General features: G+C 39.6%; 3 protein-coding genes across 3 annotated transcripts in view; 1 reads left to right on the top strand and 2 right to left on the bottom strand.

Annotated features, from left to right (window-relative positions):
• The window catches only part of LOC134671567 (centrosomal protein of 164 kDa), a 34,003-nt gene extending 15,916 nt beyond the window's left edge, over nucleotides 1-18,087 (bottom strand). Inside the window, exons 1-11 of the mRNA XM_063529426.1 lie at nucleotides 17,846-18,087; nucleotides 15,102-15,213; nucleotides 14,218-14,365; nucleotides 10,063-10,213; nucleotides 8,906-9,175; nucleotides 5,572-5,773; nucleotides 4,057-4,292; nucleotides 3,289-3,502; nucleotides 1,120-2,020; nucleotides 476-653; nucleotides 23-180 (exon numbers count right to left, since the gene is read on the bottom strand). Coding sequence (XP_063385496.1) covers nucleotides 23-180; nucleotides 476-653; nucleotides 1,120-2,020; nucleotides 3,289-3,502; nucleotides 4,057-4,292; nucleotides 5,572-5,773; nucleotides 8,906-9,175; nucleotides 10,063-10,213; nucleotides 14,218-14,365; nucleotides 15,102-15,213; nucleotides 17,846-17,912 — 2,637 coding nt within the window. The 5' untranslated portion in view covers nucleotides 17,913-18,087. The remainder of the gene's footprint in view (nucleotides 1-22; nucleotides 181-475; nucleotides 654-1,119; nucleotides 2,021-3,288; nucleotides 3,503-4,056; nucleotides 4,293-5,571; nucleotides 5,774-8,905; nucleotides 9,176-10,062; nucleotides 10,214-14,217; nucleotides 14,366-15,101; nucleotides 15,214-17,845) is intronic.
• A 297-nt stretch (nucleotides 18,088-18,384) lies between these two features.
• On the top strand, nucleotides 18,385-22,380 carry LOC134671255 (26S proteasome non-ATPase regulatory subunit 8-like). Its single transcript, XM_063529069.1, has 5 exons — nucleotides 18,385-18,585; nucleotides 18,657-18,832; nucleotides 19,268-19,475; nucleotides 21,668-21,838; nucleotides 22,193-22,380. Exons 1-5 carry the CDS (start codon nucleotides 18,478-18,480, stop codon nucleotides 22,334-22,336), a joined length of 807 nt encoding a protein of 268 aa, XP_063385139.1. The 5' UTR covers nucleotides 18,385-18,477; the 3' UTR covers nucleotides 22,337-22,380.
• A 425-nt stretch (nucleotides 22,381-22,805) lies between these two features.
• LOC134671234 (nuclear RNA export factor 2-like) overlaps nucleotides 22,806-23,334 on the bottom strand; it is a 47,440-nt gene continuing 46,911 nt past the window's right edge. Inside the window, exons 13-14 of the mRNA XM_063529032.1 lie at nucleotides 23,173-23,288; nucleotides 22,806-22,975 (exon numbers count right to left, since the gene is read on the bottom strand). Of these exons, the coding sequence (XP_063385102.1) occupies nucleotides 22,849-22,975; nucleotides 23,173-23,288 (243 nt within the window). The 3' untranslated portion in view covers nucleotides 22,806-22,848. The remainder of the gene's footprint in view (nucleotides 22,976-23,172; nucleotides 23,289-23,334) is intronic.

Here is a 23,334-nt window from a genome sequence, read left to right as displayed (position 1 = left end):
TCTGTGCAGATTGATGTCCTACCTCTGCCCTATAGTCGTGTCGCAGTTCTGCAACCCTGCTGCTGTGCTCGTCCCTGAGGGAGTCTATAGTCGCCCTGTTCTCTTCCATCATGCTCGCTCGCTCTCTGTGTAAATTGGTTGACAGTTGTTCGCGTAGCTCGGAGAGGGCGCGTTCGTTTTCTAGAAGAAAATAAAAATGAGAGAATTTTACCTATAATGACGTAAAAAGTTGATAATAAAGAATAGTGTTCACTTAAAATCGTAAGGCCCACCATACAAATCCAAATGCTAATAGTATCTGCTAGCTATGCAATGTTCTGCCGCCAGAGTGCAGCACCGAGCCAGCTCTATTGATAGGTCAAAACCGCATAAAAATCCGTTCCGTAGTTTTCGAGTTTATAGCGAACATACAAAAACAGACAGACGAGGCGGGGGAATTTGTTTTATAAGGTGTAGTGATATCTATGGATCATACCAATTTCAAGTTCATGCTGTTGCTCCTTCAGCTTGGTTCTGTATTGTTCTCGAAGTTTCTCCATGGCCGCTTGGTGTTCGCGCTCCGCCGCTTCGGTATCGTGTATTATTCGCTCCTGAAGCGCTTTAGCGTGCTCCTCTATCGCTTTTTGGTGATTTTCTTCTGCTGCTGCTAACACCTGTCACAGAATTTTGATATTTTTTTTATTGTTTACGATGTGAAATAAATGACTTTAAACTAACATTACGTCTGAAAAGGCATAAATAAATGTTAACACCCATTTACCTCTAGTTCGTTTTTTTTAGCATTAGAAAGAACTTGCATCTTGACATGTCTTTTAATTGAAAAACGCCTTTTAAAAATCAAAAACTATTACTTATGAAAGCAGAAGAATATAAATGATCGTATTAGATTCATAATTGTTACATATTTGCCGTAACTTATTTTTAAAATGTGTTTTTCAATTAAAAGACACATCAAGATTGTTTACCTTATTTCTAATGCTAAAAAAACGAACTATAGTTGTAGCAATTCGTGATTGTTTCAATAAATATCGTAAATTTTTTCCCGCCTAATCACATTTGGAAACAATTTGAAATTAAGAAAAAACGCCTTATGTCAATGTTTAATGGTCATAAACGTACCTCCTCCATCTCCCTCTTATGCCTTTCCGCCTGCTCCTCCAACCTCAATTTCTTCTCCGCCAAAAATTTCTCCTCTGCCTCCTTTAACTCTTCTTGCAACTCGGCCTTCAACCTCTTCTCCTTCCCCACCCACTCCATTCTTATTGTCTCTATCTCTTTCTGCAACGTCAACTCCAGTCTTCTCCTCTCATCTCCTTTACTCCTCTCTATCATCTCTCTACCCGGATCAGGTAAAGGCGATTTAATTTTCGAAAAACTGTCTTCCTGCTCAAATTGGTATACAACTACTACGTTATCTGTACTTGATTTACCTTGGGATAGTATAACGCCATCTAGGCGAGGGCTTGTTAAACTTTTTCCTAAACTGTTAGCCGAGTCTGAAGATTTTAATGCAACGGGTTTCGGTTTAAATGTTAGACCAGACCACGGTTTGCTAAAATCTCTTGGAGATCTATCAGGATTTGGAGACAATTTTAACTGAGGGCTTTTTAAGGCCGCCTCTAAACTATCCGACCTAGATTTGAGCTGCGGACTTTTCAAATCTACACTGTCCGATCTAGAATTAGTTTTCGATTCGTCATTCTTGAACTCTTTGAATTCTGATTTAGGGGAGCGGAAGAAATCTAACTTAGGAACTTTTATATTTGGCATTGGAATGTTATCTATTATTCTAGAAGATTTTGACTGCTTAGAATTAGTGGAATGTTCTGATAAGTCTTCTTTTACGCTCTCTTTTTTATCTTCTTTTTCTGGGTCGTTCTCTTTCTGGTCGTTGGAGTCGTCAAGGTCGTTTAGGTCCAGATTGGCAAATTCTCTGTCGGGAGAATCGATGGAGGTCTCAGATTCTATGCTCTCCATGAGGTTGATGGAGATTTTGTTCTTTTGAGGTATCATTGGAGATCTGTAACAAATGTGTAAGTTACCATAATACTCGCTAGTATGCATGCCAATGAATATGGGTCTGAAACTACAAGGCTTTGGATAGTTCATTTTGTATTTGAGAAAACATCTTGCTAAGAACAATCTTATACTTACACAATTTCACAATACCTCTCGTATTCGATTGAACTTACCTTCGATTTATAAAAAAAACTTCAGATCATGTTTATTTTTTGTTTTTGGCTTAAAAATATATAAAAATTGTGTAGTTAGTGATCTTGGAATTTCTCTAAGTCCTGCTTATAGTCCGTTTTTTTTAGCATTAGAAAGAACTTCGCAGAAGTTCGCTTGTGGTTTTAAATCTGGCACTTTTAGCGGTAACAATTTGAAGTAAATTATATGTATTGACCATGCTACATTAGATAATTCAATAATTATTAACAATTAACGAGCCTGATAAAAACTGCACGCTTCCTTCTGTGGAGTTCTTTCTAATGCTAAAAAAAACGAACTATAGTGTATTGCCTAGGTTTAACTTCCTTCTCCACCGAAGGCTCCTCCAAGCTGTTAGCTGAAGCCACACTATTCGCCGAAGATTCTATATCAGTAGACCGCACCAGATTAGCCATCTTCTGGTAGTTCTGGAACTGGTCTTGCTTGATGTATTACAGAACTTACCTTGGTCTAACTTCCTTCTCCACCGAAGGCTCCTCCAAGCTGTCAGCTGAAGCCACACTATTCGCCGAAGATTCTATATCAGTAGACCGCACCAGATTAGCCATCTTCTGGTAGTTCTGGAACTGGTCTTGCTTGATGTATTACAGAACTTACCTTGGTCTAACTTCCTTCTCCACCGAAGGCTCCTCCAAGCTGTCAGCTGAAGCCACACTATTCGCCGAAGATTCTATATCAGTAGACCGCACCAGATTAGCCATCTTCTGGTAGTTCTGGAACTGGTCTTGCTTGATGTATTACAGAACTTACCTTGGTCTAACTTCCTTCTCCACCGAAGGCTCCTCCAAGCTGTCAGCTGAAGCCACACTATTCGCCGAAGATTCTATATCAGTAGACCGCACCAGGTCAGCCATCTTCTGGCAGTTCTGGAACAGGTCTCGCTTGATGTATTACAGGACGTACCTTGGTCTAACTTCTTTCTCCACCGAAAGCTCCTCCAAGCTGTCAGCTGAAGCCACACTATTCGCCGAAGATTCTATATCAGTAGACCGCACCAGATTAGCCATCTTCTGGTAGTTCTGGAACTGGTCTTGCTTGATGTATTACAGAACTTACCTTGGTCTAACTTCCTTCTCCACCGAAGGCTCCTCCAAGCTGTTAGCTGAAGCCATACTATTAGCCGAAGGTTCTATATCAGTAGACCGCACCAGGTCTGCAATCTTCTGGAAGTTTTTCTGGAACAGGTCTTGCTTGATGTAGTCAGCTGCTGGTGGCCGTAGTAAGCGACGGCGGGGGGACGCGCCACGGGAATCGCGGGTTTCACTCTCTGCTGAAAATAATTAGTACGATTATTTATTTATTTTTAAGAGCCTAGAGTGTCCCACTGCTGGGCAAAGTCCTTCCTCCCTTTCCACGTATCCCGGTCCTGACCCGTCTCCCACCAGTTCCTATCGAAGGCGTCAAGATCATCTCACCAACGCCGTCGAGGTTTGCCGCGACCCCGGGTTTGATGTGTGACCCAATTGATTGTTATTTCAGCCTACAAGTCATCCGGCATACGGCAAACGTGTCCCGCCCAGTCCCACTTCAACTTGGCGGCTTTCAGCCACGTCGGCTATTTGAGTTTTGAAACGTAGTACAGTGTTTTTGATGCGATCGGTCAACTTCACGCCGAGAATACTACGCTCCATGGCGCGCTGGCTTATCTTAAGATTGGATTCCTGATCTTATATTTTTTAATTAGGTATTTTTATGTCAGAGGAAAAATATCAACCCTCTTACCGACATAATTATTGTCGGACACTCTATTTCGAGGCTTTTAGTTGTGCCTGCAACCAATTAAAGTGCTAAAATATTACTGAAAATACTTTTTAGCGAACTCACCAACAGAATCCTTGTCAGACCTCGGACTATCAACGTTCGGCCTCGGCGGCAGCGGCGGCCTCGTGGCCAGCGGGGCCAGCAGCACCCCCGGCCCCGGCAGCACGGGGGAGGACGGGATCACGGGCGAGGGGATAGAAGGAACGATGGGGTTGCTGATGATGGAGCCCTCATTCTGTTCCGATGAGCTGTTTGAGCTTGGGCTGATAGTCGGGTCTGGGAGCGTTTCTAGTTTGAATCTGAAACAATAATGATAAGATTTTCACTTAACGTTGACACATTCACTGCCCCCGACGCACATGTGCGTTCACCTTTGTTCCTAGGGCACGCCCCCTGGCGTGAATGCGTTAAAGTCTCAATCAAACACGTTATAGGCCCCGTGCATGAGCTATAGGCAGCATAGGAGCCGTCAGATTTTCGGCGCGAGGCGTAAATGTGTCGTTTATGCTGCCGATGTAGCCCACAAGATGGCAGAACCTACAATGCACAAGGAAACGAACAAGAGAACGGTAGATGGTAGGACTTGCTTTGACAATGTACAGTCAACAACAGAGCTATGAATACAGGCAAAGTGTCAAAAATATGTATACAGTACTTTATTGCCTGTACATTAAGGTCGTGTATACATATTTTTGGCACTTTGCCTGTATTCATAGCTCTGTTGTTGACTGTACACATATCGCTTGCCATGTTACATTTTCAAAATAGTTGAAATTCGACTTAATGTCACTATGACAATGTTCAAATTTCAGTTCGATAAAACTGAAACATAGAAATATTAATATTGGGCCATCGATATGTTTCCGATTCAGGCCACAAGATGGCAGACCCTCCAACGCGCACGGTCCCTATAGTAAATAAATTGTAATAATGAAGTTTTGTATTTGATATTGGGCTATTAGGGCCCCCCCACATCTAGCGTCTTTCGAGCGTCGGCGTCTGTCGGCGTCTGGTCAGCGCTATGGAAAATGACGTCGCTGCGCAGTTGCGTCGACGTTGCGTCGAGCAGCGGCCATAGAATTGTAGACGCCGACGCTCGAAAGACGCCAGATGTGGGGGGGGGGCCTTAGCCGCGCGCGTTAGTTGACGTCTTTGACGGTCCAAAAATTAAACATGAGTTTTTGAGGTAGAGCTATTTTAATTATGCGGCGTCTGACTTTTTTTTATAATGGTGGCGACACTGCGGCTGTGTAGAAAGACCGAAGCCCGCTTACGCGTCTGGCCAACTTTATTGTAACACCTGCAGAAGTCTTTAAGACCAAGTTCGGCCTGGCCAGGCACATTCGGGCTCTTAACAGGCATAGTCCGTAATTACTGAGGTCGCCGTCATCGAAATCGATGAGGAAGACTATAATATAGGGTGACAAGCAAAAGTCACTAAGTACCGCCACAAGTTCATAGCCATAGAGAAGCATATTAGTACTGAAAGAAGGTCGATTTTTGTTTAATTTTTTTAGTAATTAGTGAGTTTTGCTTGTTACCTGATTATATATGTGGTATACCCTGCAAACGGCTAACCTGACGCTCTTCCGATCGTCGTCCAAGCTAGCGGCATGCCGCCCGAACACGGCGCTCTCGGCTTTCCTCTGCAGCTCCGGCTTGCCCTCGCGCAGGATGCCCTTCGGCGGGTCGCTCTTGGTCACAGAGTCTATGGTCAGCGATTTGTCTGTGTCCGGACTTGGCAGCTCAGACTTCAGTTTTAGAAACATGGTGCCTCTTCCTAAAATTAGCAAAGAGAATTACAGTACATTTACTGCCATCTTTCGACAGAAGATTAAGACTGTTAAAATGCCATGACTTTGATCATTATTTTTTCACTGATGGTGATCGGGGATTTCTATGCCACTTGGGGTGAATGACCTCAATCATTATGCTAGTATTGGATATGCCGCGGGATTCCGGGATTCGTGTGCGATATAGGAGAGTGTTTTGGCATGTTACTGTTAATCAATTAATCATGCATTATCTAAGCCGACTGAATCACTTCTTCAAACGCTTATCTTATCTATTAATTATTAGCACCGTAGAATGACATTGTAAATACAAACCGCACTGCAGCTGCTTTTTGCACTCATTATATTATTAAGTGCAAAAATACCACGTGTTTTAATGACAAACAACATCCCGACATAACTGTTAAAATAGAAATACGTACAAATGTACGGTTTTTTAAAAATGTTTTACTTAAATTATTATATGTAAGAACATTTTTGTATAACTTAATAATTTTTTTGAATAATATTTTTTCTATAAATCATAACCAACACTGTTTTTTTACAGTCCTTTATTTTATAAACGAATTACCAACACCGAAATAGCGTTTACTTTTCGAACAGTTTTGTTCCTATCGCGGGCCAAGCGGCGTATCCATATTACCATTTCGACTTGATATCCCGCGGTGTGGCATAGAAATCCCCGATCACTGGTGATGTGTGTTCTTCTTCTTCCTCGCGTTATCCCGGCATTTCGCCACGGCTCATGAGAGCCTGGGGTCCGCTTGACAACTAATCCCATGATTTGACGTAGGCACTAGTTTTTACGAAAGCGACTGTCATCTGACCTTCCAACCCAGAGGGGAAACTAGGCCTTATTGGGATTAATCCGGTTTCCTCACGATGTTTTCCTTCACTGAAAAGCGACTGGCAAATATCAAATGATATTTCGTACATAGGTTCCGAAAAACTCATTGGTACGAGCCGGGGTTTGAACCCGCGACCTTCAGATTGCAAGTCGCACGCTCTTACCGCTAGGCCACCAGCGCTTCACTGATGTGTGTTAACTTGTTAAATATTAATATTAGCGCGATCTACCCAAGAGTCGGCTGAAGGTTATGGCGCCATCGCTCGAAAAGATTGCACCATACCTACACCTGCTACTACTGTCGAGTAGATGGCGTTAATATTAATATTTGACAAATTAACACATATCAGTGAAAGAATAAGGATCAAAGTCACACGGCGCACTAATAGTTTTAATCGTCTGTCGAAAGATGACAGTAAATTTACAGTGGCTACATAATTTACTTTGACAATCCGCCTCTATAAACTCTATTTTCTTTGGTATTAGTATGTAGTAGATTAATAAAAAAATATATTGAAATTATTATTTATTATTTGGAAGTCTAAACTGTAAAATTATTCAATGTTACATTACAATACAGGGCAACGAATCATTGCATCCATACGGATGTAGTGAATAAACCTTTACCATAGTATTTTCACGGGAACGCACGAAGGTTATGTTATTTCCGTCAATCTCATTACATAAAGTACTGTCGGTCTAGCATGAGTTGCGTTCTCGCGCGCGACTCCATACATCTAGCGCGACTTCAAGTATGACTGATTTAGACGGTGTGCGAACTAGCGTGCGATTTTAGTTACACTGCGGACTGTTCGTCATCATCATCATCATCATCATCTCAGCCATAAGACGTCCACTGCTGAACATAGGCCTCCGCCTTGACTGCGGACTGTTGGTTACGTCCCATTCAACCGACCGATCAAAAACCGCAATGTAATAAAACTCGCATGCGATTTCTCGCATCGTCTAAATGAGCCCTCCTAGACCCGCCTGAGGTTGACTGAAGTAACATGACAAATAGGAACGTTTGCAAGAAAATACTACGGCAAAGGATTTTTCACTACAAAAAGCGGCCAAGTGCGAGTCGGACTCGCCCATGAAGGGTTCCGTAACAGCAAGTAACACAATAAAATTGCTGTTTACGGTTTATGACGTATTAAAAAAAAACTACTTACCAAATCTTGTTCAAACCAATTTTCGGTGGAAGTTTGCATGGTAATGTACATCATATATTTTTTTTAGTTTTATCATACTCTTATTTTAGAAGTTACAGGGGGGGGGGACACACATTTTACAACTTTGGAAGTGTCTCTCGCGCAAACTATTCAGTTTAGAAGAAAATGATATTAGAAACCTCAATATCATTTTTGAAGACCTATCCATAGATACCCCACACGTATGGGTTTGATGAAAAAAAATTTTTTGAGTTTCAGTTCTATGTATGGGGAACCCTAAAAATTTATTGTTTTTTTTTCTATTTTTGTATGAAAATCTTAATGCGGTTCACAGAATACATCTACTTACCAAGTTTCAACAGTATAGTGCTTCCGTTTTTTGCCATTTGGCTACGGAACCCTAAAAAAGCGCTGGTGGCCTAGCGGTAAGAGCGTGCGACTTTCAATCCGGAGGTCGCGGGTTCAAACCCCGGCTCGTACCAATGAGTTTTTCGAAAACTTATTTACTAAATATCATTTGATTTACGTGTTTGCCAGTCGCTTTTCGGTGAAGGAAAACATCGTGAGGAAACCGGACTAATCCCAATAAGGCCTAGTTTCCCCTCTGGGTTGGAAGGTCAGATGGCAGTCGCTTTCGTAAAAACTAAACTAGTGCCTACGTCAAATCATGGGATTAGTTGTCAAGCGGACCCCAGGCTCCCATGAGCCGAAGCAAAATGCCGGGACAACCCCAGGAAGAAGGAAAGGATTTTTCACTACATCTGTACTTGCAGATAAATGCAAGTATGTATGCAATTATTCTTTGCATCCATACTTTAGGCCTAAGGTGTGGGTAAATAGTATATCTTATCCATATACCTACTAGGAATCCTCTAGACGTAGTTCAGAGCAATTATTTAATGATACCGATGCTGCCAAAAATACTGGGGTGCGGGGGACGAGGTGAGCGAGTCCCGTGCCGTGATTGGTCCGTTCAACACACGGGCGTCACACAAAGACACTTTGACTCGAAAATGGAGTAAAACTACCGTATCTTTGTGTCAGAGGGGGTAGCGCTACTATACTCAGTATGGAGGATGTCTTGTCTGTGATCTTACCTGACAAAGGTAAAGGCAGTCCTTTCTCAACCTTCGCCGCCGCCAGCAACGGGTTATATTTCTCCTCCTCCGGACTCAAAACACTCATTTTCAAGTCGATAATGTCCGTTTTAAAGGACGTCGGTCTGCTAAGCAGCTCCCTGTCTGACGTGTTGCGGAAGAGGCTGGGTTTGGGCGATACTGAGCTTTCTGCGCTGCGCCGTAAGGGTGAGATTCGGAGCTCGCCCAGTTTCTTGTCAAGTCGGCCTAGGGGGGCAAGTGGTGGTCTCCCTGAAATTATTAATAATTAAGTATTAACAGCCTCCTATAGTTCGTTTTTTTAGCATTAGAAAGAACTTGAAAGAATGTAAGCGATCTTGACATGTCTTTTAATTGAAAAACGCTTTCTAAAAATCAGTAACTATTACATTTATGAAAGCAGAAGAAAATAAATGATAGTATTAGGTTCATAATTGTCACATACTCGTATTTGCCGTAACTTATTTTTAAAATGTGTTTTTCAATTAAAAGACACATCAAGATTGTTTACCTTATTTCTAATGCTAAAAAACGAACTATGTCAGTAGTGACTTTTGCTTCGTAGTCTTTGTTTGCACTTGAATTGTGCTGCCACAATTCAAGTGGGGTAATCTTTGAGCTCTATTAAAACTTTATTAGGTATATTTCTTTGGCTGAACTAGATCCAACTTACCTTCTTCTTCTTCCTTGTCATATCCTTATGGCTGAGGGACGTCAAATTGTGGACACTCTTTACCAGTGCTCACCAGGGGCCCGTTCATCGAAAGCTTGTAACTTGTAATACAAGTGGAAGTCCCTTTCTAACAAAAGCTGTCTAAAAGTGACATCCGCTTGTATTAAAAGTTACAAGCTGCTTTATCCTAGCCCAACTGCATGCTAGCCTACACTTTGGCGCTTGTCTCTGACGTTATTCTGTCCGCCCAACGCGTGGCCATACGTCCATGTCAAACTTACCCACAGAATAAATAATAGTACAGGTACAGAAGATTCACTCTCTAACAAAACGACGATTAGGACAGATATGACCGCTAGGTGGCGCAAGCGCCACGCGCAGCTTATGGCTGGCCACCAAAATTGGTGTGGGGCGGATGTGCATGTAGCTACTTGTTGCGGCGCGGACTGAGCCACGCCTTACTTACCTAAAGGTGCTAATCGTCTTCCCGGCATGATAGCTGACTCCTTGACATCCGAGGGATGTTCAGCGCTGTCCGTCGATAGGTCTTCGTCGCTTTCTGCCTTCGTTTCCACACGCTCTAGATGTTTCGTGTTTTCTTCTGATGTTAGAAGTTCCTGAAATCAGAAGTCATTATTGTAATTGTTGTGTTTAGTTATAAATTTAGTTGGCATTTATTATGTATTGTATCATTGTTCTGCATTTATTAATAACATTGTATTGTGTCTAATTTAATTGAATTAATAATAGTACAGGATTATTGTAATGTCTAGTAGTAGTAATAATAATCACTTTATTGCACACAACACAGGTTTACATAATATTTACAGAAATAAAGGTACAAAGGCGAACTTATCACTGTAAGGGATCTCTTGTAAGGGATGTTTAAATCAACGGGCGTGTATTACATGAGATTACAAATGTATTAAAATGGGTCACTGACATTTTTAGGTCAAAAATGCTCGACATATTTCGCTCCATAACGAGCAGCTTTAAAAGGAGCACGCGACCCATTTAAACCTATTTTATTTTGGTGGTTTCGATGTTTTGAAAATGTTCAATATGGTGGAATTTGGCATAAAGGACTTGAGTCTCAGTAGAGTTTATGGCATTTAAGACCATTGTAAGTTCACTGTGATAATGACTCAACGAAGTAAGTTTTTTAGGGTTCCGTACCCAAAGGGTAAACGAAGTAAGTTTTTTAGGGTTCCGTACCCAAAGGGTAAAACGGGACCCTATTACTAAGACTTCGCTGTCCGTCCGTCCGTCCGTCCGTCCGTCCGTCTGTCACCAGGCTGTATCTCACGAAACCGTGATAGCTAGACAGTTGAAATTTTCACAGATGATGTATTTCTGTTGCCGCTATAACAACAAATACTAAAAACAGAATAAAATTAAGATTTAAATGGGGCTCCCATACAACAAACGTGATTTTTGACCAAAGTTAAGCAACGTCGGGCGTGGTCAGTACTTGGATGGGTTTTTTTTTTGCTTTTTTTTTTTGCATTATGGTACGGAACCCTTCGTACGCGAGTCCGACTCGCACCTGTTTTTCTTTACTTTTTCAAACTTATGAAGGTTATCGCGCTGACAGAGCCACTAGTTATAATTTTGAGGTCAGTATGTCTAAATAAGAAAATTATTTTCAGACTGCTGTCAGTTTATTCATAGGTCCAGTCAACTGTAAAAATATGGGAGCACAAATCATCTCAAAAATTGTCCAGCTCTTATGTCGGCGAATTAAGAACTATGGGACATATTTTTGAATAAGTTGGCTACATCCCTATTTTTACAGTTGACTGTCCTAAATATATTTATTTATTTAATCTTTATTGCACAAAAGAAAAATCTTACAGTACAAAAGGCGGACTTAATGCCATAAGGCATTCTCTACCAGTCAACCTTAAGGCTAAGCAGAGAGATTGTGAGCGGTGCTATAATTACAACAGCAAAAACAATCAATAAATATATATATCAGTATACAACAAGAAGGTCACAAAAGGTCAACGTCGTCAATAAAAACAAATGCCGGTCATAAAATAGCGCTTAACAGTGTTTGTCACCTTCATTAGTGGCGAATGACCATCGGTAGGGCCCTGTAGGACCATAAAATTGCTTGATTTACTTTTCATTATATTAGCTTTTGTACTTCTTTTTTCAGGTCATGTTTTTTTGGCCTATTTTAGTCGATATGGTTATTTAGAGATGGAATCTGTTCTCTTAGTCTAAAAAATATTAGTAAAAATATTAATATGACTCTAAAATATTAATGCCATTTGCTGGTTAATTGGATATTTGATATTTATTCAAGGATAATTTTACAGCATTACAGCTTGGGGCGCCAATGTGCTGTAAAATTAAATATAGTAATAGTAAAGCTATAGTAATGAAATTATGATATGACAATGATTAATATAACAATTTACTTGAATCGTCTTAGGGCCAGTTGCACCGACCACATTTGACAGACTGATCAACGTCAGCCGGCGCGCCCCGGTGCTTTACTATGAAACTTTCCATACATAAAAATTTAGCGGACTCTTTAGCGATACGAACAGTTTGGTGCAACCGACCCTTAGTCGTACGTCGACTATTAGGGTTCCGTACCCAAAGGGTAAAACGGGACCCTATTACTAAGACTTCGCTGTCCGTCCGTCCGTCCGTCCGTCCGTCCGTCCGTCCGACCGTCCGTCCGTCCGTCTGTCACCAGGCTGTATCTCACGAACCGTGATAGCTAGACAGTTGAAATTTTCACAGATGATGTATTTCTGTTGCCGCTATAACAACAAATACTAAAATCAGAATAAAATAATAGTATTTTATGCAACAGTTTTATAAGAGGGGTCAAAAAATGTGAGTGGCGTGGGTAACAATGTGAGCCGAAGGCGAACATTGTTAATAAATACGCCATGAGCATTTTTTGACTACTTATACAACGTTGCATACAATGCTTTTTCTATGAATAGGCAATATTAAATAAAATACAAAAAATTATAAACAAAATTTTATTTATGAAAATGTCAATATAAATTTTGGATAGTAGGTATTACTATATGTATGTAACTCTTGTCTGCGACAAGCACCCATAATACCAAATATTACTGCAACCTGTAACAAGAAAAAGGAGAATTAAATAATATTCAGTTTCAATGCAAAAATATAAAATGTACATAAAAATAGCCTGTTGTACTGTGTGCCCTAAAAATGTGTATCAAAAATTATTATAACATATACCAACCTTGCTTAAAAGATAGATCTGATCCGGTGCTTCCAATTAGTCTTTGAAAATACACCAAAGACGTTTTCAGAGAATGACGAAGTTTTGTGCTCCAATCTCCCCGCCATGCACTTCTCATAAGATTTGTCGTATAGGTGCTGAGATTTAGTACTTAGGCAACAAATTTTCGGTCGCTGCTTGTCCTGCAGCGGATATTTCTTCAGGTGTAGAAACAATCTAGTCCTCTTTGTCCATTTTCAACACTTTTTATGAACGCAAAACAAATAGTAACGCCAAGTAGGTACTCAAAGAACAAGAAATTACCGGGAAAGGCGGGAAACGAGAAACAAACGAGTAATGTCTATGGTTATGTTTTTTTTAAAGCCGTTACACACTACCGCACCGCACCAGGATCGTGGTGCTGTAGGTTATAAAAGTATTTTTTATTATGTTGGTAGCAATGAACTCAGTACAAATTTGTTTCTTTTTTAATAAAAACCGTATGCATTCAATCGTGTGTCACGTTGGTAGCAATGTACCGGTATGTGGCACCTGCTACCCTACACTAGCTTACCGTATCGTAATGTCTCTAAAACGACACAAGTGCTTTTTTGGGCAATAGACTATAGACTTTTAAGGAGTATTAATAATGTATGCCCTTATATGTTCGTTCGTGACTATGTAAATGACAGATAAAAGTACCCGAGTAGAAAAAGATTTAAATGGGGCTCCCATACAACAAACGTGATTTTTGACCAAAGTTAAGCAACGTCGGGAGTGGTCAGTACTTGGATGGGTGACCGTTTTTTTGCTTTTTTTTTGTTTTTTTTTTTGCATTATGGTACGGAACCCTTCGTGCGCGAGTCCGACTCGCACTTGCCCGGTTTTGATTAGTTGCCGAGCGGAATCCAGGCTCCCATGAGCCATGAGCCGTGACAATAAGCCCAAAAATAAGTCTTCTTCATCTCGTCGTTATAGTAGTAGTGGGTAGCGTACCTGCACGGACGCACACGTGTCGTCCATGGCGGAGGCGTCCCGCGCCTTCCGGACGAGCTCGCGGTACACGTGGTCCAGCGGGTGTTCCCATTGCGTCTTCTTCGTCTCGTCGTTGTAGTAGTAGTGGGTAGCGTACCTGCACGGACGCACACGTGTCGTCCATGGCGGAGGCGTCCCGCGCCTTCCGGACGAGCTCGCGGTACACGTGGTCCAGCGGGTGTTCCCATTGCGTCTTCTTCGTCTCGTCGTTGTAGTAGTAGTGGGTAGCGTACCTGCACGGACGCACACGTGTCGTCCATGGCGGAGGCGTCCCGCGCCTTCCGGACGAGTTCGCGGTACACGTGGTCCAGCGGGTGTTCCCATTGCGTCTTCTTTGTCTCGTCGTTGTAGTAGTAGTGGGTAGCGTACCTGCACGGACGCACACGTGTCGTCCATGGCGGAGGCGTCCCGCGCCTTCCGGACGAGCTCGCGGTACACGTGGTCCAGCGGGTGTTCCCATTGCGTCTTCTTCGTCTCGTCGTTGTAGTAGTAATGGGTTTGTAGTTTTTCGTCGAAGCTGTTCAAAGAAAGAATGGTCACTCAAGTTGGTATTTTGTATTATAACATCTTATAATCTTCTACATCATCAGAGAAGACAAAATCAGGGACAAAAGACCTTATAGAGTGGTACCCAAGGGGGCACAAAAGGAAGAGAGGAAGGCCTACTCTTCGATGGTCAGATGACATTCAAAGGATAGGCGGAGTGGACTGGCCCAGGAAGGTCAGAAACTGCGGTACCTGGAAGGACTTGGAAGAGGCCTATGTCGGAGGACAAACTGAAGTTGTCGATGGAAACTAGAAAATAGTAAATAGTAATATATAATTGTTTAGTGATAAGGTATATTTTTTAAGTAGATAGAGTATTAATGTTACAAAACTTCAGTATTAAAGGCTATTTTTATTTTATTTTATAATCTTCTAAATATGAGTATTTACTATGTAGTAGTTTCCGTTTTTGCAGTCAACCTAACAATTGTTTTGTATTCTTAAGCACACTGTAAAGAAGATTGGCCAAAAAGAAAAACGAAACACTATAATAATTATGCCCCGAATAGTGATTTTGGCCGAATACCGAATATTCGGCCCCTCTCTCGGCCAAAGCGCCAAATATTCGTGTCATCTCTAATAATAATAATTCTTGTGGATGTGGAAATAGCTCTATACATAACATATTGTGTATTGTTCTCCCATTATATTTTATCTACTCAACCGAGTAACTTTCAGTGCTTAGTTCAACAGTAAATACAACTTACTATGCCTTCCATGGTGCGGGCAGAGCTTGCATCAACCCATCTCTCGCCAGCGGCAGTAGATGGCTCTCACTGTCCGGGTCAATGCCGAGCTGCTGGGCATAATCTGATACCTCTGTTGATGCATTCAAAACACAAGTCTTATGAATGAGAGATTTCAATGACATTAATACTCAAATATTTCTTGCAAGTCTGCTAATAACTAATAAGAAACAATATTTGAGCAAACTTTTTAGAGTTTGTTTCTGAAGGGTATTATGTGTTATCATATTAAATTGTTTTTCTAGAACAGTACAATAACTAAACATTAAATATATATACCAATTATATGTACGAGGTGATTTTATTTATTTATATTTATTATATTTTATAGGTGATGATGGATTATAAAATAAATTATACCTACTTCATAAAAAACAGACTCAAGTAAACTAAAAACCCTGTGCCCTCCGCGCGTTAGTCCGAATAGTGCTTAGTCAGTTTTTTTTAACCCTTAAAGCGTTTGTGTCACTTTTTTAGTACAGGTACTAAATGTGGCGCCAAGTTTAAACACTAAGTGCAGGCTAGAAAAGAAAGTACGTTAAAGAAAGTGCGAGAATTGTACTTTTTTTCCTAGTTTAAGACAATATCAGACAAAATTCGGTTATTGCGCAGGCGGCAGTTGAAATTTGAAATTCGCTGAATTTGCGACAGAGTATGTTCCTGACGCCATAGAATATAAAGTAAATAGCCAAAGTGTTTTCTTTCTGTTGATATTATTACTAGATGAGTTAGATATTGTTATTTTATATAAAGCTCATTAAATCATAGATTGGTTCTGTGTCAAAAATTGCGAAATATATCTTGTCCCATTTTTGTGACATTGTCGATAGTACTGGTAACAAAGTACCATTTAGCACGTCCTAAAAAACGGACAGTGCCGGCTTGTGCGGAGACAAGATTGTGACAGAAAACGGACATTGCCATACATAGGGAATATACTTTTTTTTCATTTATCGTCGTTTTATAGGCTATTGTTGCGTTGGAGTTACGTTATACATAAGTATATGTGTACATTTTTTTTATATTTTAATTTCAGGTGGTTCCACCATCTGACTCAGAAGAGTGAGATAGCAAAAAAGACGACAATGACGAAATTTTACTAGAGGCAGATTGTACATCTGCCTTGCCCCAATCTGACTCTTTTTCAGCCAGGTCACTTTCTAAGAGGATGTCAAATATAATGGACAAATATATGTTCATTTATGAACACGCGTGCTTTTATTCCTATTGTCATGCTATGCTGTATTTAAATATAATTTCGAAGTCTAACGTGGTCCTTGTGGGAAAAAAAGTTGTTCATAATAATCGACCTGATGACCTAAACACGACCTGTCCTCTAGTACTCCATCTACAAAACTTAATTCCTCGCCATTAAACGCATAACTCGCTTTAGTATTCAAATTATTGACACGTCTTGAAATGTCCTACGGTTAAAACTTATTTCAAGTCGATGATGAAGATGCTACAGTTCCTGAGGCCTGTAAAATGTTATCTCTACGAAATTAAGGAGAGTAAATAGCTAATTTCGAATCTAGTCTTTCATATGTCGGGCAGACGAAGCAAAGCATTTCTACTAGGGTACAAGAACATATTATTATAGCTGATGATGTCAAATAAAACCGCCAATTAAAGCCTGCGGTCTGGGAGCATGACATAGATAAGACTCTGGTTCTCGCCAAGGAGGAACCTTATATTCCCAAAATGTTGCCAGAGGCCATTGAGACTGAAAACTATCTAAACTTTTACTGGAACTACAGCTACACTCTACCACCAGCTTAGGTTCCAGATAGTTCGGGTAATAAGAAAACAAGCAAGACATACAACTCTGAGACCATAGTGATAAACGGTGTGGTCATTTAAGTAAAGTAATATTACTTACAATAATTGTAATGTGTAACTAGCTTTATGAGCCTATTTTCCATGTATACGTAGCTTTAAAATGTATATTTTTTGTTTAATATACCTGTACTTGGGTCGTTTTACACATCAACACTAGAAGTAAATATGGTATTATTATGTTTCCCATAAGTTTTTTCTTCTTAGTAATCGAATTAAACATTTTTTTCAAACATTCACTAGTGTTATTGAAATAATTTTAAATTTTCTTGCCCTGTAATTCTTTAAAAGTTTTTATATTTTTAAACTGTATAACGGCATTGTCCGTTTTTTAGGACAACCTTGGGAGCAATCAATATATAAGGTTCGTGGCAATGTCCGTTTCAACGGACGTCCTGAAAACCCTACTTTCAGAATGCTTTTAATTTTTTTTTCTTAAATATAGTACTTTTTTACTCATTACTATCCCCAAAAACATTCCACGTGATAGGTGGATACATTATTTCATGTCTTGCCATGTTAAGGGTTAATTTATTATGCTGCAATTTTGAAATCCAATAAGATTTGGTTTTCTGTATTAACATTCTGAGTCTGTAAGAGAAATACTGTAAGTGCTGCCTTCCCATAAGCAGTGGTGTGCCAGCGCTAGCACTACGATCATAATGAAGTATTTAAATTTCTTAATTATTAATACTGAACTGTGGGCGAAACACCGAAATCTAACGGTTAACTTTATTAATTCTAAAGACTCTTAAATAAAAAATCAGCAACACTAGAGAACCTCTGGATGTATCAGGCGTGCATTATGACCCTGATATACTTTGTTATAAAAATCAGAAGGTATTTAATTAATTATAAAAGGTACAAACCCTCTGCAGATGGTTGACTATTCTCGTCGAATACTTCGCGGCACACGATCGCTGCTGGAGAGCTCATGGCTTCCAGTATCACATTTTATTTAACTCTGAACGAAAACGGCTTCACATAGCCAAAGAATTTCAAATTCGGTAAAAAAATCATTATCTTGTACGCTAAACCCAAGAAGAGCAAACAAAACCGAGCAAAATCTCGATGGAAACTTTGACATTGACAGATCCAGCGCGTTTGAGTAAACGGTAATAACGACCACTGACTCTTGTGTTGCCGTGTTGCCGACAATCTGGATCTGTGATGATTGTCTATGGATTTTGCAATTTGACAAGTCATAATGTACGTTCAAATACTTTTAATACTATCCCGAAGTTATTAAAAAAACCATATTTATAAATACTCAGAAGCCTTTAGTAAATAAATTTATCTTGTGAACAGTAAAAAAAATTAATATTATCTTATTTGAAAGGTGGATCATCATATTTACATAAATAAAAACAGTGACAGAGTAATAAATATAGCTAAGAATTCACTTTGTGAACAGACTTCGACAACCTCAAATTTGTTGTGGAACGGGAACGAGTCAGCGTAAAATTTTATTCTCCAAATTTAATTACATTTATAAATCGAAATGGCTTCTGTGACAGAAGTTGCGTCTTTATACCAAAATCTGAAAACCGAATGGGCAAAGAAGCCACGCAAGCTAGACAAGTGCGGGGAGCTGCTGAACAAAATCAAGGTACCTTCCGTTGTTTAGAATGACTTGTCAATTTTTGGATGTTTTTCTTCTAAAATCCGTTTGTTTTCTAGATTGCGTTGACGCAGTTGACTTTCTTGCCTAGTAATAACACGGCGGCTAACCAGAAGGAGTTGATCTTGGCGCGGGATGTCTTGGAAATTGGAGCACAGTGGGCCGTCGCCGCAAAAGACGTGAAGGCGTTTGAGCGCTACATGTCACAGCTAAAATGCTACTATTTCGACTACAAGTCAGTATGTTTTACATATTATAAGCTAATTTATCTTCTGTAATATGCAAATCCAGTTGAATTATCTAGTCCTATTACTACTGGCTACTTGAATGTTCATTTAATTTTACAAGAAAGTTTCCCTCAAAGATTCCAGTGGCGTAGGCATGGGCGATGTGGGCCCTCGCCCACAGCCTCGCACTTGAAGGGGCCTCCGGAAGCCTTCCCTTTTTATTATCTTGGGAATATAGATTGAAGAAAAGGGCCTCGCATATGTGACTTAGTTTACGCAGATTAGTTCATGCTACGCCACTGAAGATTCCAATGAATAATAAAGCCTTTTTGCAGAATTTATTTCTTTGTTTCTCTTACTCAAAATCAATAGGACATTTGATATCCAGGTGGCCCCATTAGTATAATAATTCGAACCTAAAACAACTTTATTCTTAATTCCAGAGAGCACCTCCCAGAATCAGCATTCATGTACCAGCTCCTAGGCCTCAACCTGCTGTTCCTGCTGGCTCAGAACAGGGTAGCCGAGTTTCACACGGAGCTGGAGCGTCTGCCGGTGGATGTGATCAGGGCCGATCTTTATGTGAAGCACCCGCTTGCACTGGAGCAGTATTTGATGGAGGGGAGCTATAATAAGATCTTTTTAGCTAAGGTGTGTGATATAAGACTTATATGAGCTAGTAAGACTACAAGAGTCATAATTTCATAGAAGTTTGATGTTTAAAATAACTTGCACTGCATGTGCTATCAAAGTTGTTGCAGTCTTATCTTGGTCTAACTCTAGAACATATCTGCTCAATGATAAAATCAGAGACTAAATAGAATTGGCGAAATGTTACTAAACTCGGAATAGAAGGCTTATTAAAGTATTTTTCAAATAGCTTGGATATGGTGATAGATGTATAGCAGTGGCGGCCCATCCATTAAAGCCGATTCCCACCGGCGTGCCTGTTTTTGGACGTTTGAGCAGAGTTTTAAAGGAAATATGTAAGCCAAATTAGCCCAGGCTTGCCTATGGGTATGTTTGACGCGCCGCTACTGATGTATAGTTCGTTTTTTTTAGCATTAGAAAGAACTTGCAAGAAGGTAAGCAATCTTGTCTTTTAACTGAAAAACGCTTTTTAAAAATCAAAAACTATTACTTATGAAAGCAGAAGAATATAAATAATAGTATTAGATTCATAATTGTTACATATTTGCCGTAACTTATTTTTAAAATGTGTTTTTCAAATAAAAGACACATCAAGATTGTTTACCTTATTTCTAATGCTAAAAAAAACGAACTATAGTGATCCAAAAGACTCCAGCCTTTTAGCTCCTTTTTTTAGGGATTGCCTCATCTCTTGACGCGTAAAAGGTCAAAATAAAAGCCTATTTCTATTTAATTAGTAAAATAAGCTAAAAAATAAGTGTTCCGTGAACAAAGTTTTGTACGGAACACTAAAAAGAGCTATAAGACATGTCTTTTGGATCACTAGAACTAGACAGATGTCATCACAATACAATTTTGCGAGATTTTAAGGTTACAGGTAAGGGGTCGTGCACAAATCAAGCGAGGTTCGATGGGGGGAGGGGGGGTCACGAAAAACTCACGATAGATCACGTTGGGGGAGGGGGGTATAAGGAAACCTCACGTGTATTTTTCTACAGTAAACAAATCTAAGAAAATAAAACCAACCACATGAGTAAATACCTTTTCTCGGTTTCGTTAAACATAAATCTTCACTCTGCACTTCAAAATAGCGAATGTATTTAACGAAAATAGAAAACTAAACAATTTTTCTAAATACAACACTATTTATCTTAAAATTAGGTCGAATGAAAAAAAATCAAATAAATACACGTGAGGTTGCGTGGGGGGAGGGGGGTAGCCAAAAACCTCACCAAATATCACCAAGGGGGGGGGGGGTCAAAAAGTAGCCAAAAATACCTCGCGTGATTTGTGCACAACCCCTAAATTGTATTGAGATTACATCATATCACAGTACCCAAACTGTTTGAAAAATACATTTTTGGCAAAAATTTAATTTTTGGTACAAGCTTTTATCGCTGACCGTACTTTTCTTACGATAGACAACTAATACTCATCGAGACAATTCTAAAAACCCCTAACACCATTAGGTTACGTTGTTTCATCACCATACCTCGCAATCGAGCTAGCAAAATCGTATTACATTCAAATGACAGTTGAATGTAAAGGTTAGCGTTCATATGTCATGAATCATCATCATGACTCATGATAACATAGTCACTATTTTTTAAATTTTAAAGTTAAATTTGTGTTTCAGGAAAGTAAATTATTAAATTACTTCTTTAAATTTTTGTTTATTTGATCTCAATTTATTTACTCTTAATTTGAATTACAAAATAAATTCTACCTACTTATAACGTAATGATGTGTGTATAGCACAAGGATGTAAATACCTTATTTAGCGTAATCACACGCAAACAGATCTTAAATAATTATTTAAAACAGTTTTTGTCTTAGTAAATACGTATATATGCGTCAACCTTAATGTGCAACTGCTACGGTTTTGCTAGCTAGCTCGATTGCGAGGTATGTTCATCACAGAGTTCCTATGGCCACCTCCTGTCTCCATCATCAGATCAGCTCGATGGTACCATAATATTGCATTGTCATCCGATTTATACATGTACACAAAATTTCAGCTCAATCGGAAACTGGGAAGTGGATCAAATTTAATAACTTGCAAGATTTGATTACAAACAGACAGACAACGGTCAAGTGAAACTAAATAAAAGCTTGTAATATAATTTACCCTGCATAACCTATAAAGAATTTTTGATTTTTATTTTGAAACATTCCATCTTTTGACCGTACAGGGCAATGTACCAGCAGAAAGCTACACATTTTTCATGGACACCCTCCTGGACACGGTCCGTGGGGAGATAGCGGCCTGTATTGAGAAGGCGTATCTAAGCATCACATGCACCGAGGCTGCGAGGAGGCTGAACTTGTCTTCGCAGCAGGCGGTGCTGGAGTATGGAAAGAAGGTAAGATCGGTGTTTTAGATTTAGTCTATCTATCAATTAACTTGACTAATAGGTCTTTAACTAGATCTTTGATATAATATTCTATCGAAGTCGAATTCGTAACTCGAAAACCATGAAAAACGGCGAAATGCTATTTTTTGAAATACGAGCGATAAAAATGGGAATCTAGTGGTATTGACCACTCGTTTTCAATTCTATTTTAATGCCTAGTAGTGGAGATAGTATTGAAGGGACACGAAATCGAGTGCTTGAAATTCAATAATCGGCCTCTGGCGTCGTAGTCACGGCATTCCGATGTCGTGCCTTGACAACTATGGTGAATCAAGTCAAGCTAACTCTTTAATCTGATTTTAGCGTGGATGGGTGCTTGGTCCTGACAACTGCTACCATTTCAACGCTGCCGAAGAGACGTCCGCCGCGGCCGCCGGCATCCTACCCTCTGCTGAACTGGCCGAACAGACCATAGAGTACGCTAGGCATCTTGAGATGATTGTGTAAAAGTTTAAAGTATTTTAATCATAGATAATAAAGATTTTATCTATCGTCAGGATTTTATTTGCTTGTTGTACCGGTAGACGTGAGATCCGAAATGCATGATTTCTAATGTAGAATTTAGTCTCTTTAAAATGTCTGACAAAATATCATAGAGAAATCTAGTATGAACATCACATAGGTAAGTAGGTATGTATAGTGTGTCAGGCCATTTCCGTCGAGTTTCCGTCAGTAGAAAATAGCGGCAAAGAAGAATGGTTATATTCCCATAGAAAATTTGAGTTCTGTGCCTTTTTTTTACTGACAAAGTTGTTTGACCAGTGGCCTATTTTATAAAGCTACAAGTTACAATTTACAAGCGGAAGTCTCGTTCTAACACATAGGGTTAGAAAGAGACTTCCGATTGTAAATTGTAACTTGTAGCTTTATAAAAGAGGTCTCAGGTTGATAGGTTCAATTGAATGAAACACAGATAAACTTAAAATTACTCTTATTTATAAGTAAACTACTACAATTTGTTACGACGCTTGTGGCGCTGGCGTGCTGTCTTTAGGTGACGACAACGGCGCTAGATCGTCTAGCTTGAGAAGCATAATGTAGTAATCCAGCGCGTTCCGAAGATCCCAATTTTTTAGTTCCAAGCATCTGAAATCAAAAAGGCCATAAATGAAATACTGATTTAAACTTTCATACATTATTATTAACTTTAACGGAAATTAATCGCATATAGGTACTTAAGCTTCAAAATTACCTCCGACGTTTCGAAGACGGCATTGTCCCTGTGGCCTCGGAGGTTAAAGTAATTAATAATATCTTAAATTAAAAATATACTAGAAGATTACCTTGCCCCGCGTTTTTTGTCAATATCGGCTAATTTGACGAATATATCGGTTAGTTTAGACTTCAGCTCCTCATCTGGTGGCGACTCCAATTTGAGACTTAGTTGCTTTGGCCGTACCTGAAAAAATACATTTTAATATTTATTTCACATTGTATTTAGATAT

The sequence above is a fragment of the Cydia fagiglandana genome, chromosome 15 (genome assembly GCF_963556715.1).
Source record: "Cydia fagiglandana chromosome 15, ilCydFagi1.1, whole genome shotgun sequence".
NCBI lineage: Eukaryota > Metazoa > Arthropoda > Insecta > Lepidoptera > Tortricidae > Cydia > Cydia fagiglandana.
This window is presented reverse-complemented; position numbering and strand designations above follow the sequence as displayed.